Raw genomic sequence first — 12984 nt, 5'->3', positions numbered from 1 at the left:
TCTAAAGAAGAAGAGAGGAGCCCCCCTAAAGAAAAAGAAACCTCCCTCCTCCCTGCTGCTGCCGAGGAACAACAACAAGTCCCTGTCCCTGACCGGTGGGACACCTGTCCGTCGTCATGGCCGTGCTGCGGGGGGGCAGAGTGTGACATCTTGTCCGCCACGATGATGAACGACATCCTGGAGGAGCCGGAGAAGGACTCGCTGCTGGAGGCGCAGCCGCAGCCACAAGTTGTGTCGGTAATGTCAGCTAACTTAGCCCGCTGCTAACGCTGTAGCCTGTAAACAGAGAGAGTGAGGCCAGGCTGTGGTTTCTGAGTCTGACAGCTCTCTAAGATGAGACATGTCCTTAAGATTATTTTCGACAGGGTAAACGTACCGACGGTACAAAGTTTGACCGTAAATAATGTCGACTTTACATGCCTCGGTATGCTTGAAACGCACTAAATTGATTTTCTCTTCCTCATAACCGAAGGGGTTGATGGGAAATTTCATGGAGAGTGTTTTTTTCAGATCATGTGTTTTTAGCTCAAAGTTTGTCCTTTATCATCGGACACAGACGTAAACTGACTCTAAGACAGATTAAACATTATGAATCAAACACGTTGTTCATGTTAGAGTTCATTTAAAACACGCACAACACAGTTTGTCTTTTACATTTCAAGTCCATTCAGTGAGCAACAAATGTCTCTCTCGTTTTTGCCATGCCAGGGCCCTAGCAGTGGCACAAGACCTAAGATTACTGATGGAGGCATCAGGCCTGTGGAGAAAAGAGGACCTTACATCATGTCCAGAGCTCCAGCCATCCACCTCAAACTACGTAAGTGTTTCTCTTGACTCATAATAACTGATGATGTGGACCGGTCATTATGATTCAAAGTCTGCAGATCAGATGTCATTTCATAATTGTTTTCATGAGTCTAGCTGTGTGTTGTTAAATACAAGTGCAAAGTGGGACAGCTTTGAACTGAGTACACATTCAGTAGGCTACAGCCTGAGTAATATGACTCTAATGGACTCTGATGGTGTTATCTTGACTTGCAGTGAGCTCTTCATAATGTCATTCACCTCCCTCTTTCAAAGCTCCAGTATGTCGGCCGGCCCCTGTTCAAACATGGTGTTATTATGCATCTTGGTCGATCTAATCACAAGTGGACATCTATATGTAGCCACAGGTGTGAGCGCACTCAGGTTGTATTGAGAATTTATTTAGGCCTGATCACTCAAACCACATTCAGAGGTGGTCCAGGCCACACATGGCAACATTTTGTAGATGTGTGAACACAAACCCTACTGATCTGATCTACTGATGTTTTCTGTTATTGTTGTCTAATTAGTTCTGCTAACCCTAACCCGTGGATGCGAGGCCAATCCCTTACACCCATGCACGGAGCAAAGGAGATGATGAGAAGGGTTTTTTCTCCGTTGATTGGTTGATGCATACAAAATCAGACATATGAAGAGGAAGTAAACCTCAAAAATAACAAATACAGCCAACAACATTAATAGATTGACCAATAAATGGAGAACACTCAATATATATTTGTACAATGACCCAACAGTACATGACTGGATAAACAACAAAAAATGTATTATTGTGACAGTTAACTATAAATACTGGTAGGTCTTTTTATGACCAACTCTGTAAGACGTTGAGGGGCCTATATCAAATCCAGCTTGTATTGCAAATACTAATAAGCAATAAAACTGATTAAAATACCATTATGTCTGTTTTTGAATGGCCTAATTAAGTTACTAGTATCTGATGGGCTGCATTGCACTTTACTGGCAAGCCAAAGCCAGCAGCATGAAGTAGATCAAATTTTGCTGTTGGTTGAAAAGCAGTCTTAGAGATGCATTATCACCACCAAGTGGACTGGAGTCACAATGCTCACATTCATGACCTTTCTTCAGTTTTATTATGGTTCACTCAGGAGCGTCTGTTGAGTCAAGTGTGACACCTAGTGGTAAAACTTGGCCCATTGACACTATTTGCATATAGATCAGTGATATAAGGTCTGAACAGGAACATGGTTACATGTGGAGCTGTCGAGGTGCCTATTTCTGTCATGACACCTCTGACTCTGAGCATCTACAAAGCAGGCTGTCCTCCCAGAGAGGAGGTGATGTTGAACTTCTGTGTGTGTGGGAAATCAATGCAGAGTTGATCCGTCATGTGAGGCCCAAGAAACGCATTGCATTTAGACATGTGACATACTTCACAGACCCCTTTGTTTTAAATATGTTCACATGCAGTAAATGAGGAAAGAGAAAGCGTATGTGTAGTGGAACTGTGTTCATCCTCTGAACTCCTGAAACATTACAGATGCTTTGTATTAATATCTGTTAGCTATCTGTTACACCCGCTTTGAACTATTACACTCAATTACAATTACATTTCCACATACTCCGTCTCCGCTCTATAACCTCCAGTTCCACAGTCTGGGTTCAATTTCTTTTCTTTTTTTTAAATATATTTTTGGGGCTTTTTGGCCTTTAATGGACAGTACAGTTGAGAGGGAGAGACAGGAAATGGGAGGCAGAGGGGGGCGGAATGACACGCAGGATAGGGCCACTCGGCACGGGATTCGAACCTGCAGTGAGGACTATAGCCTCACAACAAAGGGCGGGTGCTCTACCAACTGAGCTAAACACCGCCCCTGGGCTAAACACCGCCCCTGGGTTCAATTTCTGATCCATACACGTCTAAAGACTTGTTCCATCCAGTGATACAGATTCTGTTGTTGGCTGAGGAGTATTACATTTATTCAAGTTGAGGAAATCAACCTGCTCCAACCTTTTTAAACTCTCTTACAAGTGGAAAATGACAGGACAGTTATAGCAAACATATTTTTGTTGATGCTCAGGTGTGCTGGGTCATGAGAGTTGAACAGCAAAACAACATGTGTATGTGTTAAAAAAGCACATGAGACTTGAGGGTACCCAGTGCAGCATAGAGATCAAACAAACATCTTCATAAATTGAGTTTAAGTGTCAAACATGTCATGGCGATGTCTTTTACAAAGAAGAACTTGTTCTGCTTGCTGAGAATGTGAGTTATACGTGTCATAAATCTTCAGTCCCACTGTAAGTTGAGAGTTATTTTCATTCCCGCATCAACACATTTCAGTGATGTTCCTTGGGGAGATAGTCTGAGGCTTTAACCATACAGGTCTTCATAAAGGCAGGGTTGGGCTGACATACTGAATGTCAAGGGTTATGGGTCTCCTACTTTTTGGATGGACTGGAGTAATCCAGCCGATTCTCAGATAGAACAAAGTTATGGTGTTACTAGGACAACAAACCTTTGCCTGGACCACCATACTGTCAGTCCTTGTCAACACACACACAAACAAGTCTCTAATTCTGATCCCCACAGAGAAACACAGGGAGATGGCGAGAAAAGCGCTGAAGAAGAAAGCTCTCTCACCAGGGCTTCCAGTGATGCATCAGCCCAGACAAGGGCCCAAGAGGTGAGGGAACAGATGATGATGATGATGATGAGGAAATAGGAAGCTATTTTTTATGACGTCAGAGAGATGTTAGTCTTGAGCAATTTTTACAATCTCCTTATCTCCTTTTTAGGACGGTGAAGTATAACAAGGGCTATGCTGCTTTGAGCCAGCATGCTGAGGACACTTTGGTCGCACTGGACTCAGACAGGTAAAGTTATACTGACAAACTTTGCTCACTGTCAGTGGCTGCCAAGGAAAAAGTGCCGTTGTTTGTTGTGAAAATCTGCACACGTGGTGTTATTCTCACTAGCGTACACATCTGACAGATATGTCCTCAACAGCCACAAAAGTTTCCTTACTTTTCCAAAAAATCTGAATTATTTTTAAATGATCACTTATTTATAGGTTTATTTGTGTAGATGTTTGCGTGCACAAGCACAAACAAACTTAATTTCTAGTGTTACATGTGAAATTACAGATTTAAGGAGTCACATGTAGCATGTTAATCTTAACTCACCATTTTACAATTAGACTTAACCATCATGTTATCTATGCTTTTGTCTAGTTACAGTTTAAGCCCCTCACCCCCAGTGTCGCCCTTCATAACAAGTTTTTCAGTTGAAACGCTTAAGTTACGGACATCAGAATGACAGAACCTGTCCTGCTTGTCTTTACAGTGACGAAGAGATCGATTTTGAGCAGTATTCCTCAGGATACTCTTCAGCTGAGGTGAGTTGTCCATTCTTCAGATTTCTCTCATAATCTCGGTTATCACACAGTGGAACTTGCTCTACGACTTCTGCTGCGTGGGTGAGAAAACACTTGTTTTTCCACTGTCACATCTCTGTTAAAGGTCAAAGAAAAATGATGGCATTATCAGAGCTCTGTTCAATCTTTCACAAACACTTAGCTTGGCTTGTCAGGCCAGCACACCCAGCTGGAGGTTTAAAGCCTTGCCCTTCATCTCATAAAGCCTTGACTGTGCAGGTGTTTACTACTCCGTATACAAAGAAAAACTGGCAAATGATATGAGCAGTTTTTGGAGAATGGACGTGTCAGTAAACAATGCATATTTGCTGAACTGTAAATAGGTTAAAAGGAACCATAATCAAAACAACTTTGGTCTGAATAAAAGTGATTGAAACTGCACATTAAACATCCAGATCTGGCTTTTATTTGTCAGTAAATTTGCAGTTTTATCATATATTTCCTTTTATATTTTATTTATTAACTTTGCACATTTCCTTTTAGAGCAGCCTGACATAAGAGAGAGATCTGTCTGTCTGTCTGTCTGTCTGGAGTGCCTTTGTGGTGACATGTGAGAGCAAATGATGTGTTTTGTTTTTGTGCTGTTGTTGAGCCTCAGGCCTGTCCTGACCTCAGATATGTAGCCAGAGGTGTTTGCAGAGCTTAAAATCAGTCTTGTCTGGTTTTGTAAGTAGTTGTAGAATTTTCACATCACCCAAGAGACACTTGTAACTGCAGGTACAAATTAAATAACCTAATCTATAATGTGCAATGATATTTAAAAGTTTTCCAGTAACAGTGGCTACTCATGTATCCAATCCAATCCACTTTATAGTAAAATAAAGAAATTGAAATTGAAAATACAATAAATTAAAAGCATAAAAAAGCAATAAGAAAATCATAAGATCAGATGAAACACTGAGAAATATAAAAATACAGTAAAAGACAGACAGAGACCACACAACTCTCATATGTACTTTGGTTGATAACAATAGAGACGCCAACTCATGGGTATGAAGAGATCGCTATAAACGGAGGTTTAGCCCCGCTGCTCCATGACGAGCGTGTTCCTCAGCTTCCTCTCTGTGCTCTCCAGGTCCATCCTGATCTAAGCAGGCAGCTGCTTCAGGACGGCTACCGTCTGGACGAGATCCCCGACGACGAGGACCTGGACCTGATTCCGCCCAAAGCCATGGGCTCCTCGGTGTGCTGCTGCTCCGAGGGCCCGTCCTGCTCCATGCAGTGATGCTGGTGCCATTGACTCGAACCTTACAAAGGCTTGGCTCCAGTTGTTGTCGCTGACTTTTGTCACCGGTGCCTGAGGCCTTCTTCTTTTTATCCCAGCTTGACTGCTGCGCTGCCTAAGGACTTCCAGCCTCGAAGCCAAACTCCTGCTCACGCAGGACCGCATGCACCGAGATCGCTCACCCCACAAGAAGACGCAGAAGGACGTAAGAACAAGCCTTATCCACTGTGACCCCAAAGCTTGACTATTTTTTTATTTCTCTTTTTTTATAGAACTACAGGAAACACTAACTATGCCACTGCTTCAAACTGAGTGGGAAATTAATTTGTCATTTGGGTTGTGTCCATGTCGACCCAGTGGAGAGCTGGTTACTGTCTGGTAAACGGGTCTGCAAGCCTCTAAGCACGACATTCATACACATACTACGGTGTAATGTAATGTGTTTCAATGTTCCTGTTGATTTCCTTTTTTCTTATTAATCAACCGTTGTATGAAGGCACTTCACTTGAACATTTACATTCCATGACTACTGTTGCATAAAGCCTTTTTTTTTTACACTGTTACTCCTCAAAAAATACATTTTATTCCAAACTGACAGGGCCACCTCTTGGGGAAAATATAACATTATTGATATTTCAAAACTAAGCAGGACACTCTAAAATAGGACGAGTAGCGTTGCCGTTTCTTTTCTTTATTGCTCATATATGATGATAATTATTTGTTTTTGTCTCTGTGGTGATTTCAAAAACCTTTTATACAAGGGTAGAAGATAATCCATGGCCAGGATTATTTTCTTCTGGCTCCATATGTTGCGTCTTAGACACAAAGAGCTCGTTACATTTAACTCAGTTATGCTACGTACCAAGAAGGACTCGCTCATACAAAAAGCGGTCTTATCGCTGTTATAAAGAGTAATGCTTATTATTCTTACCAAATGTCATACATGGCACAATATGTCAGCAGATGAGTTACTGAAGTACTTTGATAGAAACTCTGATGTTTGATTAGATTGGATATGACAGTGTCTGTGTTGTATAAATAAGTTTAATTCCAGAAATCAACACCTGTCACTTTTTAAAATGCTGCTACAAAAAAAAAAGCTAGTCGGCACAGAAACTAAATATCTTGGGGAGTTCTGCATAACCCATACTGTCATCTTCTGACATTTGGGAATGTGGTTAGATATATGTATGTACTGTATGTTTAGTTAATTTGTCACAAATGAAAAGAATCAAAAATAGGTTACTTTTAGAATTGTCTCTTTTGTTGTTGTTTCTGTTTTGTTTTGGGCAAAGGTTGATTTGTAGCTTGAACTCTACCGAGGATCTCATATAAATCTTAGAAAGGTTGTCTCATCTTTAACATAACAGTGTGTGTGTATAGAGCACAGATAAGTCTCATCATTCATTATTTATTAATATTTTTTATACATTATTTGGGGACAGTGAGAACAGCTGTTGCACGAAATTGTCAGTAAACCAGCTTTGCATTCAGTTTGTCAGCTATTAGGCTTCTCAGATGTCACACTACATGCATTATTAGTTCCTGTTCTTTTCTCTCTGTGTTGTTGTGTGTCTCTTTTTGTGTCTTGCACAACAGACAGGTTTGCTGAAAATGCTATTGTTAATGTATGAAAAAAAAGAAAGAAATGTATATTATTTTTTTCACTTAAAAACAGAAGAAACATCTGTTCACTCATGTTGCAGTCCGGGTCATATTTTACTATTAATGATGTCTATTTTAAAACATGTGCATTAACAAAAAAAAATTATATATCAGAGCAAGTGACGGCAATCACTTACTCAGGAGACTTGTTTTTGTGTGTGTATGTGTGGGTGTGCAACTAGAGTAATTTGCCTTTTTTCCACATAAATTTATCAAATGAAAATAAAGTCAAGTGCATAGAGGTTTTAATGTCAGGAAACATGTGTGGCCCATGTTGTACTTAACCTGTCGGCCACATTGTTACTTCTCATAGTATAGGAGGTGAAGGAGGTCGAGGACTCGAGGAAGTGTTGACGTGTTGGACAAGAAAAGCAAAATTTGTCCTTGACAGACTTGGATTAAATTCACAGAAGTGGATTTTTGTGAAAACCTTGGCAATTAAAATACTTGTTGAAAATGTTACATTAATAACATTAGCAATGTACACAACCCAGCACTCCATGGCTACAATGTGAGTGATGTAGGAATAAAAGCTGATTCTGATTCTTACGCTAAGTGTGAGTCACTTGATACAAGTGTGAGCTGCTTTAAGAGTAAGAGCCGCATTTAAAGTGTATCGACCCCCGGCCCTGGATCTGCACGGTGTTTTTAATGTACAGAAATATTGCACTCAACACCAGTGGTCAGTAGCAAGTACACTTGACTCACTTGTACTATGCAACAACTGGGACAATCTGCTTGTTATACAACATTGTGATGATATATAGTGTTACTGAGTGCTAAATGCAATAACTTAAATTGTTATTTTATGACAGCAAAAACTAATGTTTTTTATTTGATTGTACTGTGTTGGTTTACATTATTAAATAAAACTCAGTTATCTACACTCTAGTGTGTGATGTTTTATGTAAGCATAATTTTCTTTTATGTCTGTGCATAGAGATCATTATGTGAACGAAGCTTTATTGAAAACGAGTTGTATACATGTGGTCACTAATATGAACACGTTAGTTGATGCCTGTAGGGGGCAGCATGAAGCTACGCTGCATCCTCAATGCAAAACCTACTGGGCGTCCCCTGAGGGTTTTGTAGTATTTCATGTAAACATTGCATCATAACCAGTTTTAAGTCATGCAGTAATCAAATAAAGACGCTTTTGCAATACTTGGTGAGAGGTCACTGTTTGTATGTTAACATTTCAAAGTAAATTTGATAATAATAATAATGATAATAATAATAATACGGATCCCAAATGTAAAACCCTGATAGCACCTATAGAAATTATAAATATGTAGTTGAATGTATGCACTGACAAATGTGGCGTTATGTAGCAAGTTTGAAATTAAAGTTATGCAGACTTTTGCTTAATGACGTGGGGGTGGGCGGCTCCTCATAGCTACAGTAATAATAAATGCATCAATTAAAGGGGGGAAACAACGACTCAATTACTAATATATACAGAATGTGATGAAACTGTAAAGGTTGTGGGACTTGTTGCTGTAGCTGGGCGGGCCTATAGCTGCTGTGCGCCATGCGGGGGGTGTCAATTGAAGGGGAGAAAAAAAAAACGACTGAAGGGAGTTACCTCAGCGCTTTCCGAGATATGAGATCGGGCCATTTTCCTGTCGGCCCCCTTTTCTATTAAAGAAGAAAATCACGAAAATAACTGGGGAGTGACAGAGAGAAACATATCCACGTTGTTTTGGGAGAGGTCGTCCAGAAGACAGCAAGAAAAAACACCCAGAAAGAAAGCAAAAAAAAAAAAAAAACCAAACGGAGGCTTTCCGCTCGTGGGATCAGTCACAGTCTGCGGTGCGTGCACAGTATTTCTCCCCCCGTGTGTATGTGTGTGTGTGTTTACAAGTGTTTGAACGAGTGCCAGAAACGAGGGAAGAAGGAGGATAAAGCCCAAGGAAGGAGGGATGGTGGACAATTCAAGCAGTAGTAAGGCACAAATGGTGAGTCGCGGTCCTGCTTGGCGTCCCTTTACATTTATGTGACCCGTGAACGAGCTAGAAAAGCCGGTGAAAAGAGGCAGTTTGCCCCGGGAGAGAGTTACAGCCAGCTTAACGTTTTACTAAAGGGGGAGAGAAGACGAAGCTTTCAGAGCTAATTTGACCTTATGGTAGGTTAATGCCTTTTAAGTTTATTTATTTTTTATTTTTACAATCTTACAACAACACTGTAACATACGTCTACAAAGTGAATTACATTAATATGGCTGGTTTTGTTTGTTTGTGCGACACACTTGTCCTAAAAAAACCTATTTAAGCCACGCAGACCTTATCCACGTATTTTGAGGATGTGGCAGCTAGCCAAATGCGGAAAAGGTGTATATTTCTGTTCACTTTTAAACCGAGTTTTTGTTGTGTGTACTGTTTTTTTCTTCTTTTCTGTTTTTTTTGTTTTGTTTTGTTTTTTTTACTTTGGTGGTTGTTTGCTTTATTAAATTGTCTGGAGGTCAGTTTACCCTTTTCATTTAGCTAACACTGAAGTTTATGCTTCAGGCTGTTTTGAAGCAGTTTATCTTCCTGTCCGGTTTTCAACACTGGCAATATGGATGGCCATTTTATGATAGTTACAGCAGTGGAGGCCACTTATACACTCCGTGCTTTGCTAAAGGCGTTTTCACGTGAAACAAGATTTTGTTCACTGCAATCCTATTGTAAGAATTAAACATGATACTTAAAATAACAACATTTTACCTTTTATATATTTAAATCCTTGTGTCTATTTAAACACCCTAAAAGCTTTAAGTTGGTCTTTTGGATTGGGTTAGGGCTTTTTATGCAAAGGGTTGACATGGCCTCTTCCCACTGAGTGTGTTTACAGAAGTTACAAACAGAGTTAATGAATTTTCCTGCTTCATTATTTCTGCTTTTACAAGTGCTTACGTCTTTGGGTTTTAATTTGAACTTTGAGAGCCAAGGTTACAAGGTAGTATGCACATTTTCTCTGTATGTATGAGCAAATATTGTTGCAACATTTATTGCAGATTGTCCTGTTTATCAGTCTATGGCATGCAGAGGCAGTAAAGATGTATGAAGTGAACATCTTTCGAATTATCTGATTTGAGTGTGAGTTTTTGTGTAAATCAAGGTTTTTTGTGTCCATAGTAAAAAAAAAATCATGTGCGTGCCCCACACATGTTTCATCCTGTATAATGAGATAAAAGGAGTAATTAGATTTCAGTGTATGGTTGGTCATCCGCGACTCCCTCTCTGTCTCCCACAGCCCAGCATGTCTCAGGAGCCTGGTGTGGCCTTTCCTCAGAGCACCTCTACAGGGGGGATGAAGCTGGAGGCGGTGATGGAACAACTCCAGCGCCAACAGCAGGCCCGACTGGAAATGGAGCGCAAGGAGAGGAAGCTGCGAGAGGCCCACATCATGTATGCTCAGCAGGTCGCTGCCCAGCAGGCCATCCTGGCAGCCGCCCGGGCGTCTGGGGCCAGCTTCATGAGCAAAAGCCTGGCCGGAGGTGTCCCCGGTGGTGGGTTGCCTCCACGAGTTTCCAATCAGAGCAGTGTGGACTCAGAAAGAGAGGACGACGAGGACAGAGGTCGGGATTCTGGGGACGAGGACGACGACAATGAGATGATGGAAGGAGACGAGGGCAGTGATGAGGATGAGGGAAGCGCCAGCGGTCTGGAGTTCCTCCGCAAGCAGACCCTCGCTTTGCAGCAGAGCGCCTCCCGCATCCCGGCCCGTCCATTTGGCAGTTACTCGGCCTCGGCCCCCCAGCGGGCGGCTTCCCCACCTATCAGAGTGAAACAGGAACCTGACGAGGGCCTGTCTCCTGCGGGGCCTCACTCTGCCACCTCTCCTAATGGACAGGCGGACTGGGGCTTTGAAGATCACTTCAGACAGGTTAGTGCCCTGCTTTGGCTCCTTGCCACACAATTTCCTTCTTATTACATAAGTTCCTGTTTTGGTCTTTTCCAGCTAGTCCTCAAAACACTGTCCTTTTTAAGATCGGTCTTGGTTTAATGAGTATTAACCCAGGATCCCTCCATCCAGCATGTGTTTTGGTCATTGTTATGAGGAAGTTGAGCTATCCTGGCACTGGAAACTGCTGTCTGTACATAGTAATATAATACTAAAGTAAATAGTATGACATTAGCTGTTGGCAAAATGTCAACAAGCCTAATAACATGTACAGTTTTCATAACTGCATTTGTTCATCCTTTACAAACTGAGCCCACATCACATTCATACAGAGTTGGTAGTAAACAGCTGCTAAAACATGTCTTTTATGCAGTGGTATCTGTATTGGACCCAGAAAGGAAATATGGGATCCGTACATTTCTACTCCAAGTCTCCCCTTATCTTGGAAAAAAAAAATCTATTTCAACCTTTTGAATTTGCATGAAAACACTACTAGTTATTGTGATGCAAAGGAGTAAGACTTTCCCTGTTCACCACACTCCCTTTTGAGTGTTTTGGTTTGATTTCTCACTCCATCCTCCTGCTGTGAGGAACTGCTTAATCTTGACTCCGGGACAAATCTCCCTGGCAGTATCTTTGTGAGACACTTCAAGTCTCTGTGGAGGGTTGACCGCTGATTGGCTTTTGTGGCTAAAAATCCTCCTAAGTGAGTCCTGGCAGAGGGCCAGGCTGAGGCGCGATGTGTTCACGCTCACTAGCTCTCCCCTGCTGCACTCGACTGTGTGTGTGTGTGTGTGTGTGTGTGTGTGTGTGTGTCTCATTCTCTGTCCCTCTTGGCACTTTGCTCAGGCTCTGGTTTGGCTCGGCTCCAGGTAGCGGAGTCAGGCAGCGTAGGGTTGCCGCTGTGAGGCTGTGGGTGGTTGGCCGGGTCAGCACGAGCATTTTGGGTGGGTGGGGAGGTTGGATGTAGTACACAGTAGCGACCCACCACCACCACACCCCCAGCTCAGCCCCCCACCCCCAACCCACCACCCCGAGACTTTCGGCTGTGTGCCAAGTGCACTTTCTCTTGGAGGTAAATATTGCCTCAGCAGCACAGCGTTACAGAGCGCTGGAATGCCAACTGGGAACCAAGCCGAGCTACATGTGGTTTAGCATCATAGCTCGGGACATAGCAAGGTAAAGAGAGCTCTGCTGCCTGTGTGGATGATATAAAAAGCCTTGGTTGCACAAGAGTGGGCCGTGTCAGAGGACATATCTGCGCTTGATCACCGAGGGTGCAGGACTATCATGTGTCTGGATTTTATTACTGTCTATTTAAAGACGGATGTCTTTGAATGGTGCTTCTCTGGACAACATTTCCTAATTTAGCTTTGGCACATGGACATTTGGTAGTGACGAATAGGACAGAGATGCTGAGGGAAGGCCGTGTATGAAGGTGGTGGGAGATAGAGCAGTTGTAGTTGTGTTTTTGTTATTATAGTTAATCGAACAGAGCCACTGCTCTCACGTGGGTCCGCTTGAGTCGATTAGCTAACGCTACATGATTTCATCATGAAAACTCCACAGGATGTGAACATTGTATGAGAGTGAGTTTTGCTGTATTGTATTGGCTGCTTATTGTTTCCAGAGGTGCCAGAAAGAGAGTCAGGAGTGGTATTATTCTGTTAGGTGGCAGGGCTTTGTGTGAGTGTTGTCAGAACAGAAGATCACAGCAGCAAAGTTGTAGCTGACCAGTGCCCTATCTGTGGCCTGGCGTCTTTTATCAGGAGAGGCGGGCTGAGCCTGGGGGTTGGGGGAGGCATTGTCGGATGAGAATTGGTCTGGCCTTTTTTTGTTTCCTCTCTTTTATCTTTCCTGTCATTATGTCAGCTCTGCAGTATTTAATGACTGCTCATCTCTTCAGGCAGTTTCAGGTTGCACTGCCGTAGGGGGAGGGGGACAGTTGGATTTTTGATGTCATTGTCTTCGAGAGGCCAGAGACAAGCC

At 42.3% G+C, this 12984-nt stretch overlaps 2 protein-coding genes across 4 annotated transcripts in view; both read left to right on the top strand.

Annotated features, from left to right (window-relative positions):
- The first annotated feature begins 42 nt into the window (after positions 1-42).
- fam219b (family with sequence similarity 219 member B) lies at positions 43-7913 on the top strand. The gene is made up of 6 exons (XM_083995795.1): positions 43-237; positions 709-817; positions 3377-3470; positions 3583-3660; positions 4130-4181; positions 5296-7913. Exons 1-6 carry the CDS (start codon positions 163-165, stop codon positions 5443-5445), a joined length of 558 nt encoding a protein of 185 aa, XP_083851921.1. The 5' UTR covers positions 43-162; the 3' UTR covers positions 5446-7913.
- Positions 7914-8723: 810 nt separating this feature from the next.
- The window catches only part of LOC311002016 (AT-rich interactive domain-containing protein 3B), a 48412-nt gene continuing 44151 nt past the window's right edge, over positions 8724-12984 (top strand). Inside the window, exons 1-2 of one of the 3 annotated variants that reach the window (XM_083993211.1) lie at positions 8724-8922; positions 10345-10977. In XM_083993211.1, the coding sequence (XP_083849337.1) occupies positions 10351-10977 (627 nt within the window). In that variant the 5' untranslated portion in view covers positions 8724-8922; positions 10345-10350. Of the gene's footprint in view, positions 9069-9135; positions 9236-10344; positions 10978-12984 lie in introns of those variants that run through there. The other 2 variants (XM_083993209.1, XM_083993210.1) reach the window with 2 other exon arrangements.

The sequence above is a fragment of the Trachurus trachurus genome, assembly GCF_905171665.1.
Source record: "Trachurus trachurus genome assembly, chromosome: 3".
In the NCBI taxonomy this organism is placed as follows: Eukaryota; Metazoa; Chordata; class Actinopteri; order Carangiformes; family Carangidae; genus Trachurus; species Trachurus trachurus.
Note: the sequence above shows the minus strand (reverse complement) of the source record. Positions and strands in the feature narration are given on the sequence as shown.

What these genes read in the sequence shown, in the direction of transcription:
- fam219b (XM_083995795.1), top strand. Translation starts at nt 163, where the DNA reads ATGATGAACGACATCCTGGAGGAGCCGGAGAAGGACTCGCTGCTGGAG. An exon ending in CGCAGCCACAAGTTGTGTCG is followed by an intron (nt 238 to 708) that starts GTAATGTCAGCT and finishes TTGCCATGCCAG; the next exon opens with GGCCCTAGCAGTGGCACAAG. An exon ending in AGCCATCCACCTCAAACTAC is followed by an intron (nt 818 to 3,376) that starts GTAAGTGTTTCT and finishes TGATCCCCACAG; the next exon opens with AGAAACACAGGGAGATGGCG.